General features: G+C 40.0%; 2 protein-coding genes across 7 annotated transcripts in view; both read right to left on the bottom strand.

The window, feature by feature from the left end:
• Positions 1-294: 294 nt before the first annotated feature.
• NIT2 (nitrilase family member 2) lies at positions 295-8,555 on the bottom strand. Of its 2 annotated transcripts, none has more exons than XM_085238500.1 (10): positions 8,441-8,555; positions 7,767-7,885; positions 5,870-5,990; positions 5,658-5,746; positions 5,215-5,308; positions 4,450-4,524; positions 3,965-4,043; positions 3,253-3,351; positions 2,273-2,328; positions 295-1,932 (listed from the first exon to the last, which is right to left on the bottom strand). In XM_085238500.1, exons 1-10 carry the CDS (start codon positions 8,499-8,501, stop codon positions 1,844-1,846), a joined length of 882 nt encoding a protein of 293 aa, XP_085094626.1. In that variant the 5' UTR covers positions 8,502-8,555; the 3' UTR covers positions 295-1,843. The 2 variants fall into 2 exon arrangements, with proteins under 2 accessions (XP_085094626.1, XP_019474689.2); XM_019619144.3 differs by lacking the exon at positions 8,441-8,555 and adding an exon at positions 8,002-8,382.
• Positions 8,556-9,111: 556 nt separating this feature from the next.
• The window catches only part of TBC1D23 (TBC1 domain family member 23), a 31,171-nt gene continuing 23,180 nt past the window's right edge, over positions 9,112-17,102 (bottom strand). For 3 of the 5 annotated variants that reach the window (XM_085238294.1, XM_085238310.1, XM_010720118.3), the window contains 4 exons: positions 15,544-15,635; positions 13,434-13,569; positions 11,980-12,174; positions 9,112-10,807 (listed from right to left, as the gene is read on the bottom strand). In XM_085238294.1, coding sequence (XP_085094420.1) covers positions 10,726-10,807; positions 11,980-12,174; positions 13,434-13,569; positions 15,544-15,635 — 505 coding nt within the window. In that variant the 3' untranslated portion in view covers positions 9,112-10,725. The remainder of the gene's footprint in view (positions 10,808-11,979; positions 12,175-13,433; positions 13,570-15,543; positions 15,636-17,102) is intronic. The other 2 variants (XM_019619132.3, XM_003202771.5) reach the window with 1 other exon arrangement.

The following is a 17,102-nucleotide window of genomic DNA, read 5'->3' as shown; positions in this document are numbered from 1 at the left end:
ATTGTCCATGCCACAGATTTTGTTATATTGCCTGTTTCAGACTGGATCTTACATCGCCACATTGAAGTGGTTAGCTGTTGAGAGTCCTGCATTTCTTATATCCTCCAAAGATGAGGAGGATACATTTTGCTGTATATTAGTATAGTGTAGAGGTGGTGGGGAAGACGTGGTAGTTCGGAAGAAATGGATATATAATAGCTGGTGTGGTTTAAAAGTCAGACCCCTGTGATGACCTTCCATTAATGTTGATTGTTATGTATGTGGCAGGCACCAATTTAATGCAGTAAATCTGACTCAATGTTAATTTTTCTATATTTATTTTTCAACAAATAAATTTTCATTTCACCTTACGCTCCATGGCGTGTTTCTTAAAGAGTTCCATTACAGTCTGTAGACCAAAATGCTGAGAAAGCACAGGCACAGAAGGCTGCTGGAATAGATAATGCCACTGAATGGAATGATGGGACCTGCCTTTTAGGGGAAAGACTTCTTAGGGTTTAACTTAATGTAACCATTAATTTCCCTTTAGGTGGCTGGGGCCTCTGAACAACGCGGCTGACTAACCCCGGAGAAGTCAAAGGAACATCAGAAAAAGAGGATAGCTGTGGGAGAAGGAGGATGGCTGAAGAAGGAACAAGTAAGATGGTTTGTGGCACAAGTGGCTAGATAGAACTACACAAAAGCTTTCAGCTGTCCTCTTCTGTAATCGGAAATCTCCTTTTGCCTGTAGGTCATCCTTTGTGTTGGTGGTAAACTAAAAGCACAGAGGTAAAGGGTGAATAGTCATATATACTTCTTTTTGCTTCCCACTTACGAAAAACAATTGCCATCAGCAAACACTTTGCCTTTTCATTAGAAATGGAACCACCAAGGTGCCCTCCTTCTGAGAAAAAATCTCTTACAAAACGCAAGGCTGCCTTTAAGTTCTTTCAAGCCATCTTTAACCAGTTTGCTGGTCTCTTAAGCAAGAGCAGTGCAGTGGGGCACATATCCACACAGCTGGAGGGAGCTGGCCTTTGGTAGCAGTAATACATGTAGATGTTCAGTGATACAGGTACCTGCGTTCTGTGACACTGTAGACAGAAAGGCAACAAATTTTCCAACTGTTTTGATTGACTCCCCTCAACCTTTTCAGTAGAACACAACAAGAAAGCGAAACTAAAACCAATTCAGGCATTACATCAGGAAGCAAAGGTGTGGTGATGAGCTTCTTTAACAAAACAGTAACATCACTTCAGCAATAAGCAGGAATTGTATTAACAATCTAACACAGATATTCCAATCAGGATCTGTTAACAGATTCTTGCATACTGACAACATGATTAGCAGTCAAACAGAATTATCTTTAAGTAGTTTTGAGTGGAATTTGGCCTATTTTGCTTAGTGTGTTAAACTTGCCTGGTTTGAAGTTGGGCATTTAAGAAACTCAGAGTTGTTTAGGTACAGATGTGGAAGAGTCATACTTGTAGAGCCCCTGATAATTCAGTGAAAAGTTCATAATACTAAAGCTGACTTCAGAGGATTTCCAGAGAGAACACAATTCCCACCTCTCTACGTCCTACAAAAAAGCCTCAGAAACTTAAGAGCAAAACAAACAAAAGTATTTAAATACAGTAATGAGTAAAAAGATTAACTGCTACTTAGTTGATTTTACCTCCAGCTTTATCCTAGCTGTTTAATACTGTAAATTCAAGTTGTACTTCAATCAGTTTTAGATTTATACCAATAAGTCATTTTGCTCCTAATCAATTATCATGGTAAGCTGTGGAGCAACCAGTAAGGGAATCCTGAAGATGAAAGCAGCAGCTACTGTGCCAATAGAACCTTTCCTGTTCATCCAGCTTCACTTTTTCATCTCTATGCCATAGAGATCATAACGCTTCTGGCTTAAAATAGGAATTTGTTGACGGATTTCTGCAAGTTTCTTCAAATCTGGAGGGAAAAGAAAGAGCTATTAGAACAGTGGTCAAAAAGGACTTCCTGACGCAAGGCAGGAAGAGTGCAGCTTTCATGGTGATTGAGTGTAGGGCATAGCAACCGGGCAACTAGGAAAGAAGCCTCAGCTTTGCTCTTTCCTAAGGTGGTAGCTTCCTCACAGGTAAAGAAGCAGGAATAGTCCAGTCCTGCTGCTGCTAGTTCTTTCCTCTAGAAAAGACTGAGAAGGGATGGCAACACTGCTTCATCTGGAACTGGGTGAATAAGGCCACAGACCAAAAAAAAAACCCAACAACCTGTCTCTTTAGTCTTATGCAGGACAAAAACCTTTGCTTACCGATATCTGAGTAGATAACTGTTTCCTCAGCCCCAGCTTTGGCTATGACTTCACCCCTGCAACACGAAGCACATTTGTTCACAGCATTAACACAGTCTCAAGGTATCAGATCAGCTGCTGCTGTTTGTATAAAAGGGAGTTTTATCTACCCTTGATGTCCACAGCTGTAGACACAGGGCTGTCCTAAAAATAGCATTATAATTCTTAACTCTGTGTGATAGAAATAGCTTCCATGCTTTACACGTGGCACGTTTTAAGTGTGGCATATACACATACTTAACATAAGCACGTTTCCAAAGATCAAAAATAAAAGCATTTATAAGAACCAGTATGTGAACGTGGAATATACCTCAAGGGAAAGGAAGCAATTTCACCAGGAAGAACCATCTACAGCAAAGTTTGGCACTTTCTCCTTTTAGATCCCACCAGCATACATTACACACTTATGTGCCCCATTAGGTGCTGTTATATACTACATAAACTTTCTTTGCAATTGTCTAGAAGAGTAATATCAGTGGAATGATTTATTTGGAAGAAAATTAATTGTCAGAAAACTTTGTTTATCCAATTACCCATGTGCGAGGGGAAAAGTAGTTGCTGCTTAAGTGAAGAGAGAAGGTCTCATCTAGTTGAAGACACTATCTTGTTCTTTCTTAGGTCAAACTGATGTTCTTTGAGCAAATTAAATGCTTCTATATAAAGTAAAGATGGCTGTGTTCTACACAATTACCCCCATACATAGTACATAAAGCAAGTTGAAAAGGGCAGCAGCTTAACTAGTGCTTAATACTGCTAAACTGGCTACTGTGCCTCCTACAGGAATGTGTGCTGTTAAACTAGTTTTAGTTTAAAGCTGGTTAGCTGAAAAACAAAAAGAAAATGATTTTTTTCTTTTAAAGAGTAATTGGAAATGTGGGATTGAAGTGAGATTCAAATAAAACATTTAACAATTTTGTTGTTTTTTTTTTTCCTGAACTCACCATGGATTTACTACGGTGCTGTGTCCCCAGGCAATGTAGGATGCTTTTTCATCTCTAGCAGGAGATACAGTAGCTACGTAGACTTGATTATCGACAGCTCTGTGTTCACAAAAAGACAGGGGAAAGGAGGGAAGAAAATGAGTAGTCTTCTCCCCTCCCCTTCTTCCCCCAGTGCCACCAATTAACCAAGCAGAGGAGTCAGAATTCCTGCTGAAGGATGGGCTGTCCAGCCTCCTGTAGGCTTTCCAAAATCATAAAGGAGACAAAGGTTAGAGGCAAAAGTGGAAGGAGTCTCTGCTGCCTGCCCCACAGTTAGTGGACAGAAAGAATTCCATGTTAATTTAGTATGCAGTAAAACTGACGGAAGCAGACTGGGTGATTAATACTGCCTGTTTGGGAATCTCAGGATCTATTTCTGTCTGCACTTAAAGCAGTTCTGATATCATTGTTGCTGTCTGTTGGCCATTCTGTGTAGAATTTCTTTGTGAATGATGCTCGCAAAGCCATGGGGAAAAGGTCTTTGTGAGGGCACAACTGCAGTAGGAAGAGCAGGAGTGAAGGATAAGCAGCTCCTGCTTCTTTCCCTGCCAGCCCAGTCATTTTGTCCCATGAAAGACCTGAGGAATTGTAAAGTTCTGACAGCACAGGGCTCCTGCAACAGAAAAAGTTCTGTTCCACACACGAACTCCCTGCTCAACTACTTTGTTCTTACCGTCCCCTTTGTAGCAGTTCCCAATGAGCTGGTCCCGTTGTCATATTAAAAGCCCCTGGATATATCAGCAGCTGGCAACCTTTGTTAAAAGAAAAGTAGAACCCAGCCATCATTCAGGGGAAGAAGGTTTACCCTACAGTGACTGCACATAGAAGCTCGAGGTCAGCTTTTTTTTCTTTTTTTTTCTGACTTTTCCCAGGAACCAAACAGAGCCCATCCATGCATCACACAGATGATTACACCAACAAAGTGCTACAATACATTGCAATGTGTGGGGCCACACACATCTCCATGTAGCAGAAAATGACTGTTACTTTACTTAAGGAGAGTAGATATTCATTTCAATAACAAAATCCTGTCCATAAGCTGCATCTTGTGTTAAGGGACAAGGATAAGAGCTCCTGAACACACAGGGAATTCTTGTTACATGTTACACACAGCCCCTGTTAGTTCAGGCCTTAAGGCTAAGCATGACCCAGCCTTACCTTTCTGTCCGTAGATTTGAGCCAGCTCAGCAAATCTGATGTCATAGCAGATGCCCAGGCCCACTTTACAGTATGCTGTTCTCAAAACACCAGAAATAACAACCGTATTACTGTCACAAGCACAGAAAAGAGAGGTATTCCTCTCTGATTTAGCTGCAAGCTTTTCAGTGGTAAAGAAAGCACTCCTTGTGCTGCATGGACGAAAGCTACAGTTGCATACTTTCTTAGGGCGTGCACATCACCAGGAGGAGAAAGTCAGCGTGAGAGTCAAGACTCTTAGGAGAGCTCAGTTAAGGGTCTGTTAATTTCTGAAGATGGGATGGGGGTAGCTGCCTTGTTTGAATCTGATGTAGTTGATTCAAGAATGTTGGGATAGGATTTACAGTTGATTGCCTCCAATACAATACCATCCTCATATGAAGCGATGTGCCAGTGTAGCTGTTGGCTACATGTATTTCTTTTGTTTTATAGACACCATACTAAAAATTGAACTTGTATTAAAAGACAGTAACTTCTCTTCAACAAATCATTAGGCCAGGTATTCTTTATCCCCTTCTACTCTGTTCTTTTTCAACCATATTGCCTTTCTTAAAACATTCAGTTCTAACCCCGACTCTTGAAATATATTTGCTATTGTTGCCAAATGGCGAATATAAACCTGACAGTCTAAAAATCCATTCCTGGAGATAAATGAGAGGGAAGAGAACAATGACAGTAGTGTTACTGTGGCAGTGCTCATAAAAGGAAGGCTTGTCTTATACTCACGAGTATCAAACATGGAGAAACTATCCCCTGGACTCAGTGTTTCAGACTCCTTGAACTGTATCTTCCCAGGAACATCAATGTCAAACAAATGAATCTGTAATTACAATATTATTAATAACGATAACAATTTCTCCACTTGGTGTTGGAGCCTTTTCCTATGTGGCACATGTATGCTAGTCACTGTAATATGGATTATTCTTTTGGCAAGTTCCCAACTAAATACTGTTTAAGATTACAAGAGCTTCTAAAGATGATTTAAAGCAGTTTTCTTCTTTACAGAAAAATACATGTCTAAAGTTATTTGGGGAAACAACAACAAAAAAACAACTGAGCACACAAACCCTGTAACATAAGTGATGTGCCTATCAAATGTCATTTTTGTCAACACTGCTAATATTGGCTACATGGATGAGAAACATAATAATGGTACTCTACCATCTTACCTTCCTGTGTTTTGCCAATATAGCACCATCAGGACCAAAGACAGTACAAGTATTATACAGCTTTCCACCATCCTCTTCTGGAATGGATCCTTTATAAAGTACAGAACAAAGATTTACCCGCCCCGTTGTATTCTATGGAGTTTTAATTCAGTTGCACCAATAGACATTGCCCATTCACCCTGAAATAGAAGCAGTCACTAAGAATAAACTACCTCCAACAAGATATATGCTGCACTCCTTTGCAACTTCTGAGAGCTTCTGCGTTGATTCTCCAGGGATCTTCTCTGCATATTCCTTAAAGTATTGGGTTCCATATGGAGAATTAAAGCATTCCTAGAATAATAAAAGAATTAAGTTAAAATCTCAAAACTGATGCGTGCTCATCATCACAGCACGTTTTCTTCCTTTTTAAAAGACATGTAGTACTTTTAAAGATTACATACCTTTTTTTTTTTTTTTTCTTTTGCTAAGGACAACCACTTAGTCACTATTTCCCCACAGCTGAACTGTACCTTTTGTCCTAAAGGACTCTCATTCATTTAAAATTTGTTGTCTCAGACTGAGGCATGTAAGCTTTAGATGCTAATATTAACAGTGTTCTGTGTGGTACTTGAGAGGCCCACAGTAGTCACTTTCACTTGGCCTTATGTTTCCCAGCTCCAGGAGGATGCAAAGACCCACCTCCCTCTGCAATCTCTGTCTCCTCCTAAGGGAGTTACAGCTGAAGGCCACAGATGGGATATCCAATAGCAGAGGCGATAGAACTGAACCAAAATTAGATGGAAATTGTTTTGGCTGCACATATATGACACTGGGCCAGCAGAGCTGGCCAATCCATAGCACAATCTGCAGGTCCAAGGAGGGAAGCAAGTCTACAGACTGTCAGATCTGCTCCCCGGGCTTTTGAAATCTGGACGGCACTTCAAGGAAATGAAAGCACTGCCAGTTGCCCCCACCTTCATCTTGCTGCTTTTGCAAGGCAGTGCAAGTGACGCTGAAACCACAGACTCAGGAGAACAGGTGAAGATCTGTATGAGCTGCAGTAGTGCATGGGGCTGTGCTGGAACAGAACTGCAGACTGCACAAATCATCTCATCCTGTGCTCTCCAGATTAAATAATTAAAATAATTATTATAAAAAATAATTAACACATGAAGGCTAACACCACAAAAGAAATGGTCACTGAACTGTGAAAAGGTGTAGGGTGTATGCTCAGTGTGTATTACTTCTTTATGTAGTGTGACTTTAAAAACAATAAGGTTTAGTGCTGGTACAAAGTTTACCTTCCCAAACAGAAAAACTGTGCTTTTGCTTGAGAGGTTTTACTCTATGAACAGAAATTACCAATTGTTTGTACACACGACAAAAGTAGCAAATAATAGCTAATGTAGGAGGCCCAGACAGAACAATCAAAGGTCATTTTTGCAATAGAAGAGCTGTGTTAGCACACAGAAGAAGGGGAGGTTGCTTAATGTTTTGCCTGTGAGAGCGGGAGGGAGAAACATTCTTTGTGTAAAGCATTCAGACCAAAAGTTCACCCAGAAAAGAACTTTGCACTCCTAAGTCAGATGCTGCAGGGCACAGCATGTGTACCCCCAGGTACGCTGGGAAGATCACCACAATGACACACAGAAACAGATGAAGTCCAAAAAGTAAATCGGAAGTGATCAGAAATGCTGTCATTGAGTTTCCACACAAGAATGTTTTTCCCTGCCCTGGAGCCTCATACAGCACCCACACATAGAATCACAGAATGGCCTGGGTTGAAAAGGAGCACAATGATCATGTAGTTTCAACCCCCCTGCTATGTGCAGGGTCTCCAACCACCAGACCAGGCTGCCCAGAGCCACGTCCAGCCTGGCCTTGAATGCCTCCAGGGATGGGGCATCCACAGCCTCCTTGGGATTGTGAAAAACTTCCTCCTAATATCTAACCTAAACCTCCCCTGTCACAGTTAAATCATCCAAGCATATCCAGAGAGAAACAGGAATAGAGAATGCATGGTTAACAGTAAACAGAGGTTTGCCAAGAGTGTGAGGCATTTTGAATCACAATGCAAGACTATATTAAAACACTTATTTAGTTATGTAAATGATGATCTTTACTCACGGGCAGAGCCACAACTTTTGCTCCTTTGGCTGACGCTTCCCTTATCAGCCCACAGGCTCGCTGAAGGTTATCTGATTTAACAGCGGATACGTGAAGCTGAATCAGTGCCAGGCGGAAGTCTAATGGCAGAAAAGAAGAAATTACCCAGCGGAATTCCCCCAGGTAAAACTTCATAACTTTAATACATCAATGAGCGTGCAACGGAATAAGTCTGTCTGCATGTGGACATACGCACAAATCACTTTCAATGGCTCTGCAGTGGGTGCGTGACTCTGGAAATGGCCTCCTAGTGCAGGGAGGACCACAACGATCATCTAATTCCAACCCCCCTGCTATGTGCAGGGTCGCCAACCACCAGACCAGGCTGCCCAGAGCCACATCCAGCCTGGCCTTGAATGGCTCCACGGTTCCATTTCCAGCTGCAGGTAGTAGGGTAGCCTGTAGGACAGCAGCCCCGGCCAGGTGTAGCCAACCGGGAACGAAGCACTGCAGGCCCGCGGCAGCTCTGCGGGCAGCTTCGTGACGGAGCCGATGCCAGCCGATGCCAGTCGAACACGCCCTTTACAACAGCCATGAGTAGGGCACACCCGCAGCGACGCCGGCCCGCCCGAGCAGCTCCGCGCGGGCAGGAAGCGCCCTTACAATCGACCCGCCGCGCAGCCGCCTCCACTCACTGGCCATGGCTCCGCGCGCCGCCTGCATCTCCGCGCACGGCCCCGGGCCGGCCGGGCGCATGCGCTCAGGGCCGCGCAAAGGGCTGCTGGGAAATGTAGTCCCGGATTGCGGCTACGGCTCTGGGCGGAGCAACCGCGCACTAATAGACAAGTGACCGAGTGGAAGGGCCTCGCCCCGCTTCGCCTCGCCCACAGCAGGCGCAGCTCATTACAAGTAATTAGATTCTTCAAAATATCGCTATATAGTTCACCTGCACATGAAATAATTCCTAGTTCTCACCTAATAATGTTTTCTACTTTTTTTCTCCCGCTCACACTGTCTCATGGCTAACAGAAACGTGCTGTGTGTTCTCAGCATTTTGTCAGTGCAATATAAGCGCGTGATGCTGAGATGGCTGGAACTTACAGATACCTCCTTTGTGATCTGGTCATTTGTTATCTCGACCTTTTGGGAAAGCTGACCACAGTTCACCCAAAAGTACTTAATCCAATCAGTTGAAATTCCAGTATACTTACATTAACGTGCTACTGGCAGCAGCTCCCCGTGATCCATAATCAAACGACTCTTCTGCAAACGACAGCCTGACTTCCACTTACAGCTCCCATTTACAGCGTGCCTCTAAGAAAACCTGTTCATTGACTCAATGAATCCCACACTGTGCTGTCAGAAGTTATGTTCAAATTGTACTGGTTTATTTACATCCGTCGTTTATAAACAGTAACACAAACATCTTTACATGAAAAAAATCTCATTGCTGAAGTAGGCACGGAGTTCAGAGACTCTTCAGGATATTTTCAGAAGGGAGTAGGAAGAAGAAAACGTAATACAACAGCTGCTGGGCAGAACTATAAATACACGAGAGTTGGCCCAGGTGCAATTTCATGCAAATATCTTTAACCGTTCAAGTTCTAATGGTGTTTACTCAGATAGTAAGGAAAAAAAAAAAGGAATTAGTTCCAGAATTAAGGTGCCCTAGCTTGATTCCTAGTAAAATAACTTAGAATAACTGGCTTTTATAAAGGTCAGTTTATTTTTTCTCCCGATGATGTACCAGTTCACAGGTTTTGACTCACTCAGAAAACGTCAAACAGCAAAACTAACCCCTAACATTTTAACTTCACAATTTTTGGTAATTTTCACAAAGTTGTCTACAAAGGTACTTTGCCTCGGCCATGAGGACATTCCTATACCGGGCTTCCTAGGAAGAGATCCATTCCTGTACCACGTAGAAGGCCAGAAATGCACTATTACACAGCTGCCTTCTCTCAAACATTCACTAGCTTACAGTTATTAAAGCAGTATAAACAAATGTTGAACCAATGAAGGTGGCATTTATTGCAAACACACAGCACTGGAAATCTCTTCACTTTATTTGTATGCATTAATTTTCTAGCCACACCTTCAATCTTCAACACTCCTTCAGTCAACATAAACTCAGTGCTGAACTGAAGGCTTTTAAAGGCCTAGCTTATATTTTAGACATTTTACTTGACAGGAGCCACATTGCTGGTTTTCCACTGCCATACGCATTTCAATGCGTGCACTCAGCCTCACATGAGAAGCAATTTTCACCTATCAAATATAAAATTTAGCATAATTAATGAAATCACAACCCTGTAGGAAAGGTTTATTGCGCGTGGTTCGTTTTGGTATTTAAAGATACCCTTATAATCAATTCCAATTATTTAACTTCATAGTAGAGAGGACTGCTAAAATGTTAATTTTCCAAATTATTTCCATTTCTTCCCCTTCATCTGCAGCCCAAGCTGCACTTACCCATTTCTAACTGAAGGAAACACTATTCCTAAGATTTTATCTGCTCTGCTTACAAAGCTAAGTTTTCAGTAGTTCAAGTTACTACCCAATAGGCAAAAATCAAATTTATAGACTGTAGGCTATGGAGATATTTTACTTTCAAAATCAGTCATTTAAAGCCATCCTGTCTGCTACTGCTTCTCCACTTTGCTTCGTCCTTTTAACATACTTGTATGAACCTAGCAGCACGCCCTCTTATAAATATGCACATCACTCATATTAAAGGTGCATCGCAATGAAACAAACTGACCTTTATAAGACATACTTCTACAAAATAAAAGAAATTAAAAATCCTGTTCAGAAATTGGTAATAATTTACCCTATCTTAAGCCTGCTATCCAGGCACTCCCATCAGTAAATTGAAAAAACACAAAGTTAGTATTTGATTGGGAAACCATCAGCTCATGTCCGCATACAGTATCTTCGTTACTTCTTCTTTATAAACTCTTTTCTACAACGTCTTTAGTTATTAACTCTCCAAGGCATCCAATACTTTCATGATTTGTTGTTTTATGGCTTTGGTTGCATCACCTGCATTTGGAATCAGATACCTTAAAAAAAAAAAAAAAAAAAAAAAAGCCATCATTAATTCACTACAAAACTTTCAAGCATCAACTGAAATTCTTTATTTTTCTTTCTTGCACAGATTAAGGGCAAAGAGAAGGGGAAGCTATTAAAATGAAGACCTACTAAGGAACTAGCATTTATTTTTCACAAAACATTTTCTGTATGTGAAATTTTATCTATTGAGTATTTCACAAACCATTCTAGAAAGAAAAAATTCTTTATTAATTAACAATGGCGTGGATTGCTACAGGTACCAATGTCTGACGCATGTATGGCAGTCCTTGGTTTTCTTGTTGTTTTTTATTCCTATGGGTATCTCCAGGTAATTTAAGTTACCATCTTCTCTTTTGTATTTGCTCCAGTCAATAAGCTGGTGAGGAAGTAATTCAATAAGAAGCATAGCTTTCTGCAATGTGTTTAACTTACCTGTGTTGGACATAATACCAAACTCATTTTACCCTAAGCAGCCAACAGGTATAGACAAACTTTCCTGGCGAGGCAGGAAAGTCATCTCCCACTTATTCTGAAAACAGAGTGCTTGCTGCACACCATTTGCAGCAAGGAAAAGGATGAGGAAATGACCAACTGATGTCAGCAGCTTTGTTAAAGTAGTGTCAAGAAACAGGAGGCTTTGCTGATGAAAGCAAACAAACGAACATCTCTCTGGCATCTTCCCCAGGATTAAATATTTCAGTGCTAATCATGGCAGTATCTAATTTTCAAAACTCAGGTTTTCAGGAGTTCAGAGTTTGAGATCAGGTTGTTATACAAGATACAGGAAAAACTGAGTGTCTCAAAAAGCACACCACAGAAAGAGGACCTCTTCCTTTAAATCCCACCCTTCAGAAAGCTGTACTTCAGGGAGCAGATACATGAAATGAAGTGGACTACTAAGGCATTACAGCAAGAAAACTCTTGTACTCATCTCACCCTCTGCAACTGTCGCTGGGGTTCCTGGAGTTCCCCCGGCTTGTTCTCCTTACTTTTTCACTCTACTGGCAGATATTTTCTCTAGCTCATATCTGAATATCTGCTCCTAAACAAAATCTATTACTTTTCAACTCGATTTTGAGAGTTACAGTACACATCTGATTTCCATCTGACAGCATCCTGTGTATCATTGCTATTAATACCAGTAGCTACTAAAAGAGCTTACCTTTCAACTGCCAAAATTTCTATGCCTGAAGTATTGCTATTTCCGTATTTAAAGGTGATCAGTTCTGGGTGCTTCTTCTTGGATGTGATTTTGACTACAGAGTTGAGTGCCTGTCGAGACTGTATGTAAGCCAGTCCCTTCCGCGATGGAATCTCCCTCAAACAATACATATGGGTTGCCGTTACTAGGAGGTGACTTGAAGGGAAAGAAAGAAGGCAATTACATTTTTTTGTTTAACTAAATATCAGCTACTTACAAAGCTAAATTTTACAAACAAGTTTTACACAGAGAACTAGGTAAAAAGGTTTGCAAATCTAAGAAACAATTTGATACTTCTGTCAATTAGGTATGTCTACAAAATACTTCACCTCATCACAACTGTTACGAGTGCTATCAACATCAAAAATGAAAACCACCTGGAACAAGGTCAGGTCATGCAGTGTGGGGAAAATGTCTCCAGCTTCTGTCTTCCATCCTTCAATCATACCCCAATGCCACCTCTTCATCTACAGAGTTGTAACTCTACATGTGAAGCATCAGACCTAAGCCATGACTGTTGCTATACAAGCACTAATGTGGAAATGCTCACTTGCCCACTCAGTTCAAGACCCACTTTTGGCTTCTTCCCAGAAGCAGTGCATGTGTGACAATGTACAAGTTGAGTGACAGACCACTCCACGTTTCATACGACATATAATTTTATGCTTCCATTAGATTTATGTTAACAAAAAATAAAAGACATTAACAGACCATGATGAAAGAGAATGATCATCGTAATTTTCCGTTATCCATATTCAGTAGGATTTGTACTCTTTAGGGAAGCTAAAATGCAGTAAGCATAGAATTCTAGAATGGTTTGGGTTGGAAGAGACCTTAAAGCCCACTCAGTTCCAACCCCCTGCCATGGGCAGGGCTGCCACCCACCAGCTCAGGCTGCCCAGGGTCTCATCCAACCTGGCCTTGAACACCTCCAGGGATGGGGCACCACAGTTTCTCTGGGCAGCTGTGCCAGGGCTTCACCGCCCTCTGAGTAAGTAATTTCTGCCTAACATCTAACTTAAATCTCCCTAAAGCATCATTTTCTGCTCTTGCAGGTTAAACAAGGTCACTGAATCTTAGGGGCAAGATGAGCAAACAGTACAAGGTAGAGAGCTAGATAAGGAAAAACTGAAGCAATAGGTACTTGGGTCTACCTGGTCTTGAAAGTAAGCCTATATATACTAAGAACATTTTTCTTCCTTTCTTGTTTTACAAAGTAAACCTTCATACTATGTTTTGTACATAATTAACACTGAAAATATACAAATGGAAATATAGTGGTAACATTTAATTCTTACGTTGTTTCACATCTTCATTTTCTGATATAGTATCAAGAATAGTTTAACTGCTCGAGCATATTTTTAAAAGTGTATTGAGACAGACATTTTCATTACGTTTAGGACTAATTCCAGTACCTGGGAAACATATGTCCATTTTCTTTTACTTCACTACAGGGGAAGTTATACTTCACGTCAGGTTTATTTATCCATGTTTGGATGTTGACAACCTCTTTTCGATCATCATCAGACATTGAAGAGCTGTCAATTTCATCTATTTGAAGAAAAGATGGTGGTTTATAAGGAAAAAAAGATTATTACATGTCAGACAACTTTTCAATTCACTCGAAACAATAGAAGCTATGCTATTTTAAACCAGGGTCCACCCAGCCCCTCAGCATCCATAAACAATCCCTCTGAGGGAAAAAAGCAGCATGCATATTTGATACTTCTCTATTAATTCTCTCTCAGCAGACAGCTCTTTTCAGCTCCTATGATTTCTTAAACTGCTTTTATTTGTTCTTTCAGTTAAGTGTGATAGATCTCTTCTACATAGGTTTGTCCAGACTCCCCATGAACTCATGTAAACTTTTTTCATCTATAAAACCAATATGTTTCAGTAAGGAGTACTGGAAATATGCCATTATGCCAAGAAGGTCTCCTCGTATTTGTTTTCAGACTGTGTACTTTACTTGATGGCTCCTTGTTTCTTGCATGAAAAAAAAAATCTGAAAAGATCTGTAGATCCCTTCCTAGGTCTAGCTTATTTTTAGGCCACTTTTCTTCCCGTAAGCTGAGTATCTTACAGGACAAAAGTTCTGATATATTCAATTATGCCTGAGTGTGAAAGCCATTTTACCCTCATCCTCACATTTGCAACCTCTCTCTGAACCTTCTCCTGTTCAAGCACATTATCTCTGATAGAGGATCAAAATGCACAATATTCAATGTGTAGAAGAACAATAGGTTTATGCAGAGACAGAATGACCTTAGTTTTATTCTGTTCCTTTCCTATTAATTGCTTGCATTCGACCTATCATAAACCTACTGTCCTACCACTGGCTGGACACAGCCAAATCAGCCTAACATTTTCTACAGTTGTAAAATACTGCTTTTATGTCTAAATATGATGATTACATTTAAATAGTACTTCTGGTGCTATATTAGAAGAATTAAAGCAATCTACTTATCTAAAGCAATGAAGTGTATTAGAAGACGTACAAAGAAGATACCCCCAGAATTAACTTCCAAGGACAACTTATTAAAGCGTCCCTTTTTAAAGTGCCAATTTTCTACACTTAGTTAAATTATTTCTTTCAGAATTATAAACACGCGCTTGAAAAGGTTCTCATGGAAAAATAATTGTGAAATTGGAAGGAATGGGACAAAATCCACCCTCATTCCATAGAATCACAGAAAGGCTGAGGTTGGGACAAACATCTGTTTGGAGATCATCTGGTCCAACCCCCAGGCTCAAGCAGGGTCTCTTAGAGCAGGTCTCTTTTTAGCTGATTGCGGTTATTTAACTACTAAAACATCCCAACCAAACAAAAATGCCTAAACCATACTAAAACTTCACAAAAAAGAGATTAGCTTCACTTTTTGCACTCTCCTGTACTAAAAAATAAAACATTTCTCTGCATGTGTTGACTTTGCTTATTCAGATCACTGCAGTGATTCTTCTTATTCAAGTCTAATAGTGATTTTAAGAACAAATGTGAGTAGAAATTAGCTAAAAAACATTACAGTAGGTATGTCCTACGCAATTAATCTTCTAGGACCCGGCTTTCTGAAACCATATAGACTCTGAGCATCCATAATATTTTGTGATAAAGAATGGTACAAACTTAAATATGGGATTTGGAGAGGTATCTTGTTATTGTTAAAGCTCGCTTCATTTTGCTCCTTCCCAATTCTTCTAGAAGAAAACAAGTGACCATTTAAGGAACTCCAGGTATTATAAATCTCTTTTCTTAATCTTCCTAAATTATTTCATTTTCAAGTCAACAATTCCTAGTCTAGATATTTGTTTGGGCACAGAGTGGCTACTTGTGATGTGTGTTCCAGTTTTGCCTGTAATTTTTCCAGTGAATAAAAAAAATAAAATCACCATTAACAACCATGATCAATAATAATACTTAGAAAATGTCATACTGTAAGACAAAGATGTACAATATGCACTTCTGACTTATGGACACTTAATGTCTAAGTATGTTTATGTAAGCAAGAGGAAAATTGTCTGCTTTACCAGTGTCATATTCTTCTTCATCTCCGATGCTGAATACTGGTTTCACACCACGGTAAGGTTTTCCTACTCTGTCACTGCTGCTGACATGTCTGCTGGCAATGAAAAGGGAGGAAGGGACATTGGGAAGAAGACAACTTTCAAACGGATGGTATGAATCCTATCAAAACATGCTAGCACAATGTAAACACAACGTGCAATTGAAAAAGAGAGGTTTCCATAAAGCCTACAAGGAAGGTGTACCCATCAAGCATTCTGGTTAGTGAAAGCATGTATTTCATACTTATTTGGCAAGGCTCAGTACTGTAACAAAGTAAAAGAAAAACTTAGAAAGAACTTCTGATCACCTTCTCAAGTGACAAAATACATTAAGAGACTGGAAAACTGAAGACATGCTATGAAGTTTCAAGCATGGAATTCTTGAGTTCAATCTGAAGTATTTCTGAACATCAAGGATAGGTTTATGAAAGAAAGTGCCAAATTGGGATGGAGGAAAAGATGAAGACTATTAATTAGCAAGTCTAGAAGTTCATTTTTCTAGTAAATAGGTCACTCCTCAGAAAGATGAAATACCATAACCATTTCAAAGGGGGAGTATTATAAAGCATTCACTGTAGTGTGAACTCTGAGTTCCTGTCAGGATTGCTTTCTCAGTGAGTCCAGTCCCGTAATCTTTAGTCAAGCCATCCCTACTGCTAACCTCAGCATCACTGGGATTTCTGCACAGATACTGACTTAAAAATCACATTTAAATCTGATGTTAAATAACACAAGCAAACATAACTGAGTCTTAATGTTTAATGTGTCTTCAGTTACCAATTGAGACAGCTTAAAGCTCCAGCTGTGAAGGCAGTCACAGCTGCCATGTTAAAAGTTCTGGAGATTAAATGCAGAGAAATACTTGAAACAAATAGGAGAAAACCTAAGGTGTTCAGAAAGCCTCCAAATGTGCAACTGCTGAAGAACAAACAAAAACAATACCAAAACAACAATGCTCAAAAGTTCATGATTTTCACCTTTCTAACAGGCAACATGTAACAGTTCAAAACAAAAACCATCACCCCAAAACACACCTGTCCATTTCTCCCTTTGTAATTTCTATAACCTCTTCTCCTCCACAGTATCTACTCACATTTCCTATCAACAAGTAAGACCTGGTTCCTGTTCTAAGTATGTTCACACACTTGTTTACAGGCTACTGTAGAACCAAGTCATGGAGGTCACCTCTCTAGTAATATAGAAACAAATGCTAGTGCATGTGACACTCTGTATATATATATATACACACATATGTATATCTGAAAGCAAATTTGAAAGTTTAAAAAAGCAATCTGTGTTTTCTATGACTAAAACTTATTAATGTAGACAAAACAAGGAGATGTTTAATAGGAAAAAATGCATTCTACAAAAAAAAGAATAAGAACACGAACAAAAAATAAACATACAGAAACATGCTAATTAGTGCTTAAGACAATAAGCATCAATGACACTGACAATTCAAGAGGGCAGTGTTTCTTTACATAGATTTTTGTAAATATGGACTTGTTTCAGGAATACATAAT

This window comes from Meleagris gallopavo, chromosome 1 (genome assembly GCF_905368555.1).
Source record: "Meleagris gallopavo chromosome 1, MGAL_WU_HG_1.1, whole genome shotgun sequence".
Lineage (NCBI taxonomy): Eukaryota > Metazoa > Chordata > Aves > Galliformes > Phasianidae > Meleagris > Meleagris gallopavo.
The sequence above is the reverse complement of the archived record's forward strand: the minus strand, read 5'-3'. Positions and strand labels throughout refer to the sequence as shown.